This window comes from Aythya fuligula, chromosome 8 (genome assembly GCF_009819795.1).
Source record: "Aythya fuligula isolate bAytFul2 chromosome 8, bAytFul2.pri, whole genome shotgun sequence".
In the NCBI taxonomy this organism is placed as follows: Eukaryota; Metazoa; Chordata; class Aves; order Anseriformes; family Anatidae; genus Aythya; species Aythya fuligula.
In genome coordinates this window covers 19,700,039-19,715,763 of record NC_045566.1, presented here as the reverse complement: position 1 = coordinate 19,715,763, position 15,725 = coordinate 19,700,039, and the positions used below count along the sequence as shown (strand labels likewise).

At 41.2% G+C, this 15,725-nt stretch overlaps 2 protein-coding genes across 5 annotated transcripts in view; both read right to left on the bottom strand.

The window, feature by feature from the left end:
- The window catches only part of RABGAP1L (RAB GTPase activating protein 1 like), a 248,515-nt gene that overhangs the window by 146,141 nt on the left and 86,649 nt on the right, over positions 1–15,725 (bottom strand). Inside the window, exon 1 of one of the 4 annotated variants that reach the window (XM_032192061.1) lies at positions 14,427–14,960. The exons of the other annotated variants lie outside the window; for them this stretch is intronic. Within the exon in view, the coding sequence (XP_032047952.1) occupies positions 14,427–14,465 (39 nt within the window). The 5' untranslated portion in view covers positions 14,466–14,960. Of the gene's footprint in view, positions 1–14,426; positions 14,961–15,725 lie in introns of those variants that run through there. 4 annotated transcript variants of the gene reach the window in all.
- On the bottom strand, positions 10,244–13,125 carry GPR52 (G protein-coupled receptor 52). Its single transcript, XM_032192065.1, has one exon. The coding sequence runs from the start codon at positions 13,064–13,066 to the stop codon at positions 11,981–11,983; it is 1,086 nt and encodes a 361-aa protein (XP_032047956.1). The 5' UTR covers positions 13,067–13,125; the 3' UTR covers positions 10,244–11,980.

Genomic DNA, 15,725 nt, shown 5'->3' with positions numbered 1-15,725 from the left:
TGAGCAAGACAGGATACAAATTTACTGGCACCAAATTCTAAATTCAGGCTCTAAATCTATCCAAATCAATGAAATTTTAAGAACAATTAAATACAAATGTAACACAATGTATGCAAATATTGCCCTAATTTTAAAGGAAAATGATTAATAAGAAAGCAGGCCCACTCAAATACAGCTAGGGATGCTGCTGCAAAGACCCAGAAAGAGCTGAGAAGACTGAACCGAGATGAAACATTTTCTCCAGCTGTAACAGCAAAAGATATGACCTGAACTTGATTTATATGCATGAGATTATTTTCCTGTGGACAATAAAGAAGGCACAAATAATAAACTGAGGTAAGACCAACAGTCTTCTGTTATGTGGAAAACTCTCACAGAAAAAAAGCTCCTTGTAGCAGTGGTCAAGGAACCATGTTAAATATCTAACAAAAATTCTACACAACAGTAAACAATTAAATAAGATTGTTTTGTGAGGATCACAGTCTAAATCATAAATAGAAAACTGTGTTTTTGATTTCAAAATGTATATATATTTCCTAGAGGATTTGAGGTTTCAACACTATTTTTGAATGTTCAAGTATTCTGCCAAGTAAAATGGACAGTATCAGATGGCAATAATAAAAAATAAGACTTGATCTTGAATGAATGAATTTATTATAAAATACTTAAAGCCTTTTTGTTCATATGGCATTACTTCACTTAAAGAAAAGCTGTCGATATGCCTATTAAACTACAAAATAAGAGCAATGCAATACGGTTTTCAGAATAGATTGGGTTGGGAGGGCTCAACAAAGAAACTACAACAAAATTTAGCTAAACTCTTTGGAATTCAGACACAGTCATTCCAAAGCAATATTCTGCAGTTATACTTTTTAAACTGTCATGTGTTTACCGCAACGAACTATATCTACATTTATTTATTTATTTATTTATTTACTAATCTTATAAAATAGAGTTTAATACCCTTAAATTATTAGCATGTTTACATACATGGAAAATTAATATTGTTTTGCAATCCTGCTGGTCAATTTGCTTGTTCTGGAAATGGACTGAAAATATGAAGTGCAATGTAGCAAACCAGACTGAAACATTCGCTCCTTTTTTTTTTTTCTTTTATGGTCTAGCATTTTAGCAGTTTTTCTTAACAGAGATGAAAAATGTGATTTTTTTTTTGGACATAAGTTAACTTTATTTTCAGTTTAGCATACACACACACACGGATGCACACTTTTTTCTGTGAGACTTCTGTTCTCATTAGTAATGCTGCTGATGCATTCCCTCCTACTGCAATGGAGCCAATCATGAGTCACGTCATGCACTTGCCTAAAAATCACAAGTTTAAGGCTTTCCATATCACTGGTAGACTGAATGTAGAGAACTGAGCCAAGGCTCCTTAAAATTCAAGATTTCTCCAAAAGTCAATGGGAATTTTACTTGAAGAAAGGATGAAGTGTTGAACCAAATTACCTACAATTAATCATTGGAACAAGCTGCGACATGTAAAAGCTACAAAAAGGCATCTTGCTGAAAATATTGTAAAGTTCTGCTGACTTCTAGACCGAAATTTTTCTGTGCATGAATGTAAATACTGTTGAGAGGCATGTTTGAAGTGCTTGTTAGTACCTATACCTTAATTTTTCAGTGTTTTAAATGAGTAGTAACAAGAATGTTTCCCAAACACAAAGCTATAGTATAAACCAAATATCTGCCTGAAATTTCAAGGTCAACTGCACAAGTATATCTGTTATTATTTGAGAAACACTTCATACAGAAGAAAACTAAAAGTTCCCATCATCTTGCTGGCTTCTGCAAGCCTGCTTAAATTCTGTAAGAACACAAACCAGACAAGGCGCTAATGTTTATATGAGGCATCTAAGTGGGGAAAGGATCTGAACGTACATCAAACATCACATTTTATTCACAGAACACCACTACTGATGCTGGTTTTAAAAGAAAATGAGAACTTGTTATTAGGGACAAGCCATATTTAACTTATCTAATTGCAGAATGAAAGGAGTGGGATGAAATAGCTCTCCTCTACAAAAAGCTGGTGAGAACATACAGTTACGGAGATACACTGACGGGCAGAGCAAACTAGATGCTGCTTCCAACTCCATAAATATATCAGCCCCAGTTTCACAGAATTCTGGTTTGAATTTTGGTTTTATTTCTGAATGGATGATGCGTTGTTTCTGAAAATAAATGACATGCTGCTAATTACTAGTTGAACAACACAGTCATACTCCATCCTTACTATGGCTCATCAAGGCACTTGCCTTGTTCACTGTGGGACTTTCTTAGTTTCCCTGTTAACTTCAGTCAACTCTATATTTTAAAACAAACAACAAAAAAGATGTTTAGAAAGGGCTAAGAAGCCCTTTTTGCTGTGGACTGCCAGTAACACTTGCTGAAAATGGCTCCTAGCTACTATGATTACTGGGGGAAAAAAGGAGAAGTTTACCCCCTACCACTTGATATCAGAACTACTGCTTTGATGGTGCTCTTCCAACAGATATTCTGCTTCAGCAGGCAGAAACGATGGGGACACTTGATCATCCTGACACTTCTATTCTCACAGCCATGTTCCACAGACACACAAAGATGCACAGCCACAGATGTCCATGTTTCACTCACAATTTTATTCATAAAAAACAGATGCAGTAAATTGTGCATTCTCTTCCTGACAGAAAAACTATGAAAAGGAGTATTCAAGGTTAGTATAAGAAAAGTATTAAAGATGCAACAATGCGACAGCAGGAATTATGAGCAGACCGTTCAGGCTGACCCTCAGCTCTGGCATCATGCCACCTGCACCAGCAGGTGCCAACAGTGGCTATGGAAAAGTGTCTTTTGTCAATGCATCCCCCAGTTTCATCACTCCGCAGGCTTTGCTTTCATTCCACTACCTCAATCTTCATTTATTCCACTGGAAGGGAGACAGCGAGCAACTGTGAGCCGCCCTCCTGCCCAGGGCACTCAGGCCTCATGCAGGCCTCTCACTGCCCTGTGCCTCCTTCTCCTGTCCCAGGCCCAAGCCCCCAGACCAAGTCCTGGGCCCAAGCCCTGGACCCAAACCCCAGGCCCAAACCCCCAGCCCCTCCACTCTGCCTTAGGGCCAAGCAGGTCCCCACCACTCCTCCAGCTGGAACACCACAGCCCAGGCTTGCACACAATATTCAAGACCCTGGCATGCCATGCTGATGGTAGCGATGCTTTCAAATAGTTTTCTTTATTTTAACTACTACTATCCCAGAGCTTTGGGGTTGGCTGCTGCTTGTTAAACTAATGTTTCCACACGATGACTTCTGGTAACCCAGAACCTCTTGCTGACAGGAGACGGACACAACTCATTTCATTACCAGCTGAAAAACGAGGGCTGCTTTACTTCAGGATCAGCATTTACATTTCTTTCTTGAATCTCAGCTGCCATTTGAAATTCAAATCTTTCCCCAAATAAATTATCAGCAGGTGTTCCTCACCTACATCACATTTGAAATCTTCTTTTACCAATGAAAATTGTCTTGCTATAAATTTATTTTCGACCACAAACAAAATCAATACCATTATTACAAGAGCACTTTGCCATGACTTTTATTTTTAAAATACAGGCATCGCTAATGCAGTGAAATTCATAAAATAAAATGACCATCAAAGCACAATTGTATCAACGACCAACCATCACAAACACACTTCCCCCCACGCCCCCCCCAAACGAGCTTTCCAAGGCAGAAGAAAGGCAAACCAGAAGAAAGGAGCCACAAATTCACAGGGATAACATGGACGCAACTTCTAGCTGCACGTAAGCAATAACCCTCATATGCTCTCATCAAAATCAAAGGAAATACATACCATAGCGATAGAAATTTCTATAGAATAGAATGTTGATTCACCACCAGAACAGAGTTTCTTTAGTCAGTAACATTTACAAAAAAAATCAGTGGCAAACATTATTCTAGCTCAACAGAAGAAGTTGGAGAACTTGGCACCCAGAGCTGAGGCTTATTGCCAAGACACCTGAAATCTGGTAAAAAAGGTACAACAGCAGCTCCTTTTAGGTACAATGGAATACATCCTAAGTAGATTTAAGGCTCAATAGTGTTCCCGTGAAGGACGAGATCTTTCTAATATTCTCATAAAGGCTTTTACATGAGTCAAGTGAAGAACATCTAAGTAACAGCAAAATTGAATTTAAAATTCAAATTCAAATTTAAGATTGAATTAAAAAAAAAAGCAACACATGCCAGAGGTCAACATAAAGCACAGCCAGCAAAGGAAAATAATTAATTGGATCCCAAGATACCGAATATCAGAAAATATGGTCTCCTAAAGTCCTGAGTTGAAAAATTAAAAATCTTAAAACTAATTTTATTATATTATGTAATTATATTTATTAGATTTCTTAGTGTTTTACGTCATCTTCATACGCCAATATGAAGTGTGGCCTGGAAAACATTTAAGTAGCCAGTATTATGGAGAAAGCAGTTTTGGATAAAGGTCTTTCACCGATAGCCAGCGTTGACTGTTTTGGCTTTGGTTGTTTTAGCATATGCTTGGTGCTCATCTGACTCTAGCCACAAAGTGGTCCCCAAAGCCCTTGAAATGAAGAAGAAGCTGCCACTGGAACCTTGCCATTATATGACTGTTTACAAGCCTTAAGGACGTATAGTTGCACAATAATCATTACAAAAACTGAAGTGTCCACAATCCACCTGGTTATACTGAAACTCTCTGATGAAGATCCTGTTTACCTTGTGAGGGCACAGGTTAAAAAGAGATCCATCAGTTCCTGACCCAGTAATTCATTACTCTCAGCATACGAAGCTCTCTTTTTCCCCTTTTTTCAATAAAACTTTCTACTAATTTCCTTACTATTCTAAACCCTGCAAAAACCTTGTAGAAGCCATTTAAGGCACTGCTGCCTTCAGCTGTCTCCCACAGCCCTTTTCTGGCTGCTGAACCCCACTCAGCGTGGGTACGAGAGCACATGAGGGCTTGGCGGCCACACCAGCGCACTGGATGTCATAGCCCTGCCCCTGAAACGTGGCTCTGCTCGGAGCTGCCAGCCTGACCTGGGAGCGCCAAGGTAAAAGGAGGCGAGGCACAGGCATGTTTCGTTCTGCTGCCTCTGCTGCTGCAACTGGAACCATTTAAACCACGGCCGGTTTAGTCAGTGAGCATGAATCAGAGGTTTAAATGGCACGTGGTACTGAAAGGGATCTACAGGAATCTCAGCAGGAAAGACGAGAGAATGCATCTTCCAAAATGACACAAACGCCTTGTATTTGACAGCTGGCGTTTAAGCGCAGATGTGAGCACAGACGTACAGTAACACAACGGTATTAATACAAAGTACTCAGCCAGAGGTCACCCGCTGCCGTGCCCCAGAGCCACGGAGAGGCTCATCCAGCAGCTCTCCTGCCTCAGTCTGCACATCCTGGCCTTGTGCCCCCCACAACAGCACAGCTCACGAGAACCTGTGCGCTGCCATCACTCCGGGAGCCTTAACAGCCTGTGGGTTCAGCAGGCATCTTTCATAGGTCAGAACGAGTCTGCCTGATCGCTGGAAATACCACTTGTCCATTTGCAATTATAAATTCAAATGTCACGCAAGAACAGCTTTTAAATAATACATGCACAAGCATAAATATCACTTGAGAGACACATTCAAGGACCAGAAACTTTCACTGCATACAGACATCTGAAGACTTCCCTAACTGAAGTGTATGAAATTCAAAGCACTTGTATGTTTTGCTAGGAACACATTGCACTTTCTCCCAGGGAGCACTCGATCATACTTCCCCAAGGCACTATCCAATTTTTCACGAAAATATTTCATAAAACAGACCTCTTCCATGATGAAAAGAATTTGTGCTTATTCAAATAATTTACAAAAGAAGAGAAACAAGCCAACAGGCATATGCATTTCAGTTAAAGAAAACAAAGACCGAAAAAGCAGTATCACCAAGATGCAGAAACACCCTCACGTGATTAATGCTGACATCTCTGAGCTTCCTCTTCACAAAAAACTTTGTGTTTTGTCACTTTTTCTGATATTGCTGATTGTAAAATTTAGATTACAAGCTTTGAGGCCTGAGTGAATATCATATGCAAAACGTACAACTTTTTTGCCTGGTAATGACTGCATTTATAGAAGCTGCATTTCGATCAGAATCGCCTTCGCTTTGCTCAAATCGAGTCACAGGGTGATTAACAGTAAAATGAAAAGCCTGTAGCACTTCTATCACCTTCTTCTCAAGAGGGTTATGTTTGGCAGGAGTCAGCATAAGACTGTGATAAAATCCCAAAATCTCCAGGCATTTTTACTGCCTGAAATTGCTTTTCCCAGCCTCCTGTCAGCACAGCTGACAGCACTAAGGTTTCCTTATATTCGACCTATCCTTCACAGTACTTTCACAGTACTTTTTACACAGTACAGACAAAGGAAAAGTCCACAGAAATCATATATGTTAAAGGGAGATTAGATTTTGTTGATGTTTTCTTGAGGTTGTGCTGGGGAACAGAGCCATTAACAGCTTCTCCTCCACTCACGTACTGTTCCTTTAGCACTTAAAGCTTGTTGAGCTCACATCATATTTTCTGGAAGGATTTTCCTAACATCAGATGGAGAAAGGAGTCATGCCTTTTAAGCTTGACTAGAAAAATCTGTGAGTAGGAAGCTACCTTAAATATCCTTCTGAATCGCTTTCATCCCACTGATCTACAATAATGACATAGTCCATTGTTAACAATTAAAAACACTTAATGACTGCAGAGATCTACATATGAATTCAGTATCAACTAAAAAAAAATAAACACGTATAGGATAAATGGGAAAAAAAAACAGATTTTACTTTAACTTGGTATTTGGTTTAGCAAAAATCACGCAGTCTTTGGAAAATGCCGTCTTTAAGCAACATTCCAGACAGTCTGCAAGCGACAAGAAAATGCTACCTCCAGGATGCTTCCTTTTCTGGAAAGGCCTAAAAATTAATCATCACCTAGATAACAAAGCGATGCCAGGTTTCGCCAGTCAAGTGACACGCAAAATATTTTACCTAATTCAGTGAATTTGTTGAACGATGTAGACCCTGCACTTAAAACAGCCCAAAGAGAAAGGGCAAGGGTACAGGGGGCAGTAAGTCAAAGGCTTAAACCGATCCTTCTGGTGACAGTGACAGCAGAACTGAAAGCCCTGCAGAAGAGGCGATCCTAGAGGCTAGCTGAGGAGGCTGCTGCCACCTCCGCTGACTGGCCTCCCCCGGCACCCATGGCCTGATGAACCTCTGGCACGTCCCCTTGGCAGGGCCAGCTCCAGGACTGAGCCAGACCTTTGGTTAAGGCGCATTCGCAGCAGCTCGGACGTTGGCGTACAGAGCCTCAACACTCCAGCAGCAGCACAAAACAATCCATATGGTTATTTGCTGGGCTACCGCCGCCATACGGAAAGATGAAACAGTTCCATGCTGAAAACCAGCTTTGGGAGAGCAGAAACCCTGATGCATTTCCCAGCAACTTGATACCCTGTTGCAGCAACTATCTGTTGTTTATATTTCAGCTCCATTTGTCATGCACAGGATAAGAAGCTAATGAAATTGCAAATTGTTATATCGACCCACTTTTTCTCAATAGCCAATTTCTAATACTGACTAGTAAGTTACTTTACTAAAAAAAAAAAAAAAAAAAAAAAAAAAAAAAGACATTTTTATTAATTTTGGAGAGGATAAAAACTGAGCATCACTACAGATATTCAGTTGCCAAACACTAATAACATAAAAATATTTGTAAAAATGAAATAAATGCTATTTTCAAAAGTCTTCGTAAAATGTACCTGGGAAAGGTGGCTCAGTAAAGCAGAACACAACTTTTCAACAAAGGATGCACAAAGATTTTGCATAAAAATAAGCCTGGTATGAGACCTCATGCTTTACCAAGTACAATCACAAGATGGGTTTGTAAGTGGAAAAAAAAATCTTCCTATAAGAAAAACAGTAATTAAACATTTAAAAGACAGCCTTGTGCTTTTCATTACTACAGTTGTTTTTCCCTTTAAAGACTATTTTGAAGAGGAATTCACTCAGCTATTCCAGAAAAGAAGGAAGCAAATAGTAGTTGGAGAAGAAAATAATACTTTTCTGGTAGCATTTTTTCTGCCATTACAGGATTTATTTTTTTTTTTCCTTTTCCTTAGGCTGGAGACATGAGTTTCTAAACACAGTAACACAGTTGACCTTTACCTTGCCTCCTACAAGCAGAAGTATTCCAGAGAAACCTAACGGCACAAAAGAAATCCACGCATGTTTGTTTTGCTTACCTATTAGATGTCTCTCTTCACTTTAACCTTTTTATTTACTATTTTACATATAAGTAGCTGTTAGCTCCCCCCCCCCCTTTTTTTTTTTTAAGGAACCTAAAGCTTTAGCAATTACCTTATTACCTATAATATCAGTAATGGTGCGATCAGATCTATTTATTTGGTTAGCATTATGTGATCTTATTACTTGCAACTTTATACCTCATGAAGAACTTTAGGCACATGAAACTGGGATAACATACTCTTAAAACATTTTTGTGTACGAGATGCCAGCTTTAGAAGTCCCATTCCTTAATCAGATTTTCATACAACATCATGGAACTTTATACAGATTGAAAATTAAAAGTGACAGATTGAGTGACTGAAATTTCTGTTGGACTTTTTTTTTTTATCCATCGAAACGTCTGCCTTTATCATTTTTGGAAGAGAAGTCAGCACCAGCTGGAATCCTCAGATAGCATTAGTAAAACAATAACAAACCTCCCTTAAAAAAAAAATAAATACATTATGAGTTTAGAAAGCACTTTTGAAAAATGAAACACTAAACTTAAAAATTCGCATGACTAACCACTGGGTCAAATCCCATCACCTTGAAAGCAGCAATAGGAAATGCGGTATTTAACTCTGTTGAAGATGTTTAATTTGACACTTTCCAGGAAAGTAGGAGACTCAGGTTTACAGACAACAGAATGAATTCTGATTTTAGAGAAAGTGAAATAGTGAAATTCAGGCTCCCAACAAGCAAATTAGTGCTCTTCCACCAATGTTATGTTGATGGTTAAGGAAGAAAAAAAAAAAAAAAAAAAAAAAAAAAAAAAAAAGGTGAGGAGTATAGAAAACTAGGATTTGTGTGCAGGGCAGTGGACTTCTGCTATATCTTCTCCCTTCAAAGCCTGCCTAAGGAAAAGAGAAATCTTCACTCCCTCCTGATAACTCAACAAGCTCAGCACGATGAGAGGGATGTATTGCTAACTCTGCCCTGTGGGGCAAGGGGCCAGCAGCTGGTGAGTAACCTTGTGCTGCAGCCTCTGCAGAGAGGGAGCCTCCCGGCCTGGCCTCCCGCTTGCAGGCAGTAAAGCTCCGAGTTGATGTGTGTCAACTCTGTTGAGGTTTTACAAGCAGGGTTCAACTAAGGCACTACCAATATGAACGAGTTAGCTTGTGTATTTCTACATGTTTGTAGTTACAGTACCATGCTAAATAGATATTCTACTGCCTTCAAGACGTGTTTCTTGTTTTTAATAAAAGGTTTGTCCAACTTCAAGGATTTTCTAGAGCCTTTCTTGAATTTCTGGAGGTCACACAGAAACCCGTTACCAGGACTGCCAACAAAACCAGAAGCAGGAAGCACCCAGCTCTGGAGCACAGCTGTAGAACTACGTTATCAGTATGGCACCAGCCGCGTGAGCTGGGAGAGATGAGATATTTCACTGTTCCTTGACTAAGTCTTGCACACTGAGAACCTAACTAAGCAGGAAACAATACAGATAATCACAGAACTAAACAAATCCAAGTCTTGTTTGAGAGAAGAAACAGGCTTACACAACCTTCTGGAGCAGCCCAAAATAATCTTTGGAAATAAACGGCAACTTTTCAAAAGAAGGCGACAGGCCCATTCCCATAGACGTGGAGGAATACGAGGTCCACAGAAGGAGAGCTACTCATTTTTCCATAATAGGTCAGGGCTAATTGTCAGCAACAGCTCAGCTTAGCCAGAGGAATGTTTCAAGATGTATTTCAATCTGCTTTAAAGGTTGTGCAATGTTAGGAACCAGCATACAAATACTTAAGACAGAAAGCAAACAGCTTTGAGTTTGGGATTTTAAATAGTTAACTTGTAAGTCCTTCATGAGTTCCTTTGTAAGGTGATCGGAGCCCAGAGGAACTTTCACAGAGAACAGAGTGTAACAGCAGGGAACTAAAGCCAAGGCTGGGTTTGATATACATAATACTACTTTATTCCATTGTTTCAACTTTCTTACACGTTTAAAAATGTACAGGGGTTCAGAACCACCTCAACAAAACAGAGTACATAATTAAGGGAGATCTAGAGTCAAACCACAGGTGTGCAAACGTGGCTAGCTTCTGGTACAAAAAGTAATAGGCACGGTCTTTACATATGCATTTTGGTGAAAGAAGGAATAATAGTGCAGTGTTAAAAGGCACCAATAATCAATAATTGGGCCTTCTTTAAAAGCCAATAACCATCTAAGAAAATTACATTTGGTTCAAAATAATAATTTAAGTATTTTATTGATTGGCATGCATCTGAACCCCTGGCAGTTTATTACACAAACCTAACGTGCGCCCTTGCAAAATAAAAAAGTTTCAATCAGTGGACCTGAAAGTCAGTTCACTACAAAAGGAAATACTGAAGCTCTTTGCCTGTATTTAATACTAGACTGTCTTGTTCACCTTCTCCAAAAGCACTTGTCCAACAAACATCGATTCAACAACTGCACAGAAGTAGTTCTCTTAAAATGAGTTTTTTTTTTTTTTAATCCTGTAGCATTGACCTATTCCATGTGCTATGAAAACATTAGGCACAGACCACAATTTACATTTTCTCTAAAAAAATTTTTGATAAAAAAGAATACAGTATGTGCAAGCTAGGTTCACACAAAGGATTGACAGCTACAACAGTAAGCTATTCAGACTTCCCAAATAAAAGGTTCTGTTATTTATTTTTAATTTTCTAAGCAGAATAGCACACTGCTGTGTGTGATTATCATATTTGCATTAGGATTATCTGTGTAGCCAATAAAGAAAAAGCTTTAGTACACCCTAAAGGACACTACATCAATACTGTGTGCTAATTTAACAGGACTGAGAGAATGAAAGACTGAAAAAGTCATTGTACACGGGCAGCTGCAGATACTCAGCTGGCCAGGAAAGGGTATTGCTTTCTCCAGGAAGAGTGATTTGAAACTCATTTTACCTTGTAGGTGTCCTCAAACTGAAGCACTGCAACTTGATGGAATTTAGAGATGCACAGAATGGAGGGAAAATAGTTAAATAGTTAAATAAATAAATAAATAAATAAATAATAGGGGAAATGAGGGCAAGGGTCTGTGAAAGTTGTACCAGAATGTGCCATTTTATCCAAAAGCATCATGCCCGGTGTAGGTTTTACGCGTTGCGGACTGTTTGTAAAACTGAAAATTGTACAAGATCTGAGCAGAGACAGAGCTGGTTATTAATCTGCAACATCTACTGTAAGTCCTCAGGAATATAATTTACAGATAGCCACTTACTGTGTAGTTGATTGTTGCCTCTTAAATATATTTAAATTCAGAAGGCTACAGTATATTCTGACACAAAGATAGTAAGACAACTTTTCTACAAGGGCAAAAATGTAAGGTAGTAACTAACTTATTTATTTTATGAGGAACCTCCTTTGATGTGGTAGGTATAACATGCCCTTTGGAAGATTTTAGTTCTGACTTTCTTCATCACCTCTGTTGAACGGCTCTCCTCACAATTGCACAAGAGCTATATGCAAAGTTCAGTGACCCCTCTTAGAGCAGCTTTTCTCTTTTCCAAAAGCACTTTTAAACTCAGCTCTAACAGCATAGCACACTAATCACGTAAACATTCCTCTTCTGGTAAGTTCCCAGATACAGCAAATACTATCAAAACTCCGTGTTTGACGACACACACCAGTTCTCTTTAAATGGAGCAGGAATTAGCCCGTTTCCTTGGTTTAGGGTCCCGTACATCCCTGTCTTTTAAACACATACAAGATGAACATATTGTCTCTGACAGTCTCCGCAGTCCCAGCCTGAAGACACTGTTGGAGAGGCTATAGATCACACAGTTGCAGAAACTATTGCTTATAGCAAGCCACGTTGTTAAGAAGGAAAGTGCTGGGTTTTCCAACACCCTAGAGCTCTCCAGCAGAAAGTATATGATATAAGGGAGCCACAGCATGTAGAACACGCTGGTTATCCGAAACAACACCATGGCATAGCGGCGGTCAGGGCTGTGCCCAGTCTCCCCAGCAGCATCCACTTCGTGGCTAGGAAATCGAGCTCTCCGATCATTGATCTCTTTGGTGTGCTGCCGGCAGATTTTAAAGATGTGGAAATATGTGAAACAAATGACAAAGGCAGCGGGAGCGTACAGTAAGCACACAATAAAGCCAGTAAAATAGGCATTAGTTAGCCAGGAGGTAGCACACCATTCAAAAATATCTCCATGGTAACCAGGTTTTCCCCAACCAAAAAAGGAAGGCAAGAAGATCAGACAAGAGTATATCCAGATCAAAATGATGCAGATTCTCAAGCGACAAGGTGTGACCAGTTGGTTATAGGAGAGAGGCTTTGTTATAGCGAGATAGCGATCCACACTGATGCAAGCAAGACACGCCATAGACACGCTTTTTAGCACAGAGATGATATATCCGAAAACTTGACAGGTCAAGGACTCGTGGACACCTGTTGAATAGTGAAGCAGTGACAAGGTAGGAACCAAGCAGCTAACTCCAACAAGAAGATCAGCGTAGGCCATGGTCTGGATAAAATAGCTGGTGGTATAATGGTGCAGAAGTGGAGCACAGTGGAAAACAAATATCACAGTTAAGTTACCCGCAATAATTAAAAAAGTTAGCAAGATAATAACAACCGTCTCAAGGATACAGATGTCAACTGCATTGTAGTGACCAAATCCAAGAGGGCAGGAGAGGTGCTCAGATATGTTCGTAACACTACTGCTCAGATTCAGAGTCCTCCATTCAATCCATCGGGACTGGTTCATGTTTTGTGATTAGGGAACACTGCGCTCTGAGTGTTAGCGAGCAGATGACATGCTTAACAGCAGCTAAGCTCTGCTTCAGCGTCTCACGATCTCTCTGTAGACACTGCCAGTGCTTACATTTGAGAGGGTTCTACAGTTCCAGAGCTGTTGATGCCTCCTCAGCATCAGTGCATCACCTCTGGCACACCTTAGCTTTAAGGAAAGAAAGTAAGAAAGAAAAAAAGAGAGAAAGAAAAGAAAGAAGGAAAGGAAAACAAATGAAAAAAAAAAAAAAAAAAAAGCAAAGAAAAAAAAGCCAGAAAGAGAAAGGCCACTGATCAGCTCCTCCAGTGCTCTTGAGCAATCTTTACAAACACAAGGCACTTCTAAAACAAACAGGTACCGTGAAATACGGAAATAAAAACTGAAGAGCCACCTTCATTTCCCAGGGTATGACAGGGAAATCTGTTTATTTTCCTGAGAAAGTCATTTACTTTGGAATACAGGGGGGTGAGGGGAAGGAAAGGAAGGAGGAATCTTGGTACAGCTCAGGTTTCCTGGTCCAGCGGTTGCTGGAGGCAATCTTTTTAATGTCTCAATTTAAATCACAGAGTGACTTGAGAGTAAATGAAAAAGTTCATCATCTAATGCTGTCTGTTCTGGCTCTGTTCAGGAGATGGTACTCTGTCTCCATGCTATTCATTAGAAAGGTAAAGGAAAACACTTTTGTCAAGGTTAATTCCAATAGACTCACCACTGTTTGGGTATGAATAATGAATTTTATTTGGAGGGAGACAGGTGAGGGACAAGGCAGATGTGTCCTCTGACTCCCAAGAAAGAAAACATACAGCTCACATACAATGAGGAAGATCGTGTCTACTCATTTAAAAATCCAAAGGGTTTAAGAATAGAATTTGGAGACTTGTGTCAATATTCATAATTCCTTTAAACAGTTATAGTCCATTACAATTATTAATGCCAGGAGCATAATTCAAGGTCCCCACAGACAAAATAAATCCTCTTGAATTTAATTTCAGCAATGGCAATTTAAAATAATCATCTTTAGAAACTCTGCTGTATCTGCTAGAGTGGGTCGGCACACAGGAGTTTATAGCTATATCCATGATATTGCTCACCTCTGTAGCAACACCTGAATCATTTCACAAACCCCCACACTACACGAACAGAAACTTCCATCTGCATTCTGCTGTGAGGCTAATGAAATGCTGATTTGACTAGAAAAGCTGCCATTGTTTACTACTCCATTATTCTGTTATTCTGCTGCTTCTTCTAGGTAGTTTTAGAATTGCTAGATTTATTAGATGACCGGCATAATAACAATTGTGTAAACAAAATTGTTCTTCTAATTGCAGGACATTACCTTGCTCATTTTATTCGCAGTTGTGGAGAAAGCAAACATTACAAGAAAGCATCTTCTGCGTTCAGTTTAAAGTAAATGCTTGATTAGTTCAGGAATCATTAGGCAGGTAATTAATAGCATACAATCTTGCTTTTTGAAAGGCCCCTAGCAGGTTAAAACCATCTTTAATCCTGGAGTTCCTGAGACCAGAAGACTGGCGGTGAGAATTAATGAATCCACATAAAATGATTTCCAAGGTCATTGAGATATTCCGCTGGCGTTCGCTTCAAGTCTCTGCAAAAGTACCGGAACCTCTCTGGAGCTTTCGGCAGTCCTTGCCGGGTCTTCGAGAGGAATTTCAGCTACCAGAAAAGAAAAATCGTCTTCGATTCCCTTGCAGCAGCTCGACGGCAAGCTCGCTTTCCCGGAGTTCGCCTCCCGCCGCGCACCGCCACGCCGCGCACCAAGTCCTTCGGCTTTTATCGGCTTTTATCACATCCCCCAACGGTTCCGGTCCTTCAGCCCTCCGGCTGCCGGCACGTCCCAGCCCGCCGCTCCCCGGCCCCGTGTGCGGGCAGCAGGACGAGCCCCCCCCGAGCGCATCCTCCTCGCCCTGCGCCGGGCGGCTGGGCAGGGCGCTGCGCTCCCCGCCGGGCGGCCGGGGCCGCTGCCGCCGCTCCCCTCCGGCCCCCCCCGGGCACCCGAGCTCCTGCTCCTGCTCCTCCTCCTCCTCCTCCACCACCTCCTCCTCCTCCTCCCAGCCGAGGAGCCGATGGCCGCGGCTGGGCGCCCCCCGCAGCGCGGCGGGGGAACGGCGGCGGGGTGCGGGACGCGGCCCGGGGGCTGCCGGCAGGGCGCCCCGAAAGCGGGCGGAGCTGTGGGGAAGGGGTCGCAGTAACGCCCCGCGGCAAGTGCAGAGCCCGCCGTCGAAGGACTGAAGAGAAGACAAAAAGCGCTCCGGTACCTCAAAATGGTGAACGGCTAGGACAAATTTGCGGACCACATTTACAGTCTGCATGTAGGGCTCTAAGCAAGACCTATGGGGAGCAGAGGTGGAGCAGGGAGCAGTTCTCCTTCCTCCTGTGCAGCAGCAGAACAAAGCACCACACACACCGAGGGCACAGGCAGGGCTTCTCCCTCCCCTCCTCAGGCCAGGCTGGGGTTAGCACTAGAGAAACAAAGGGCCTGTTAGAAAGAGACCCACGGGCAAGGCAGATGAGCAACGGCAAAGCCTAAAACTAAGCAGACCGCAGACATGACAATCCCAGTCCCTTGTGCTGGATATGGATTTGAGCAGTGCTAACTCCTAAGACTCCCCCG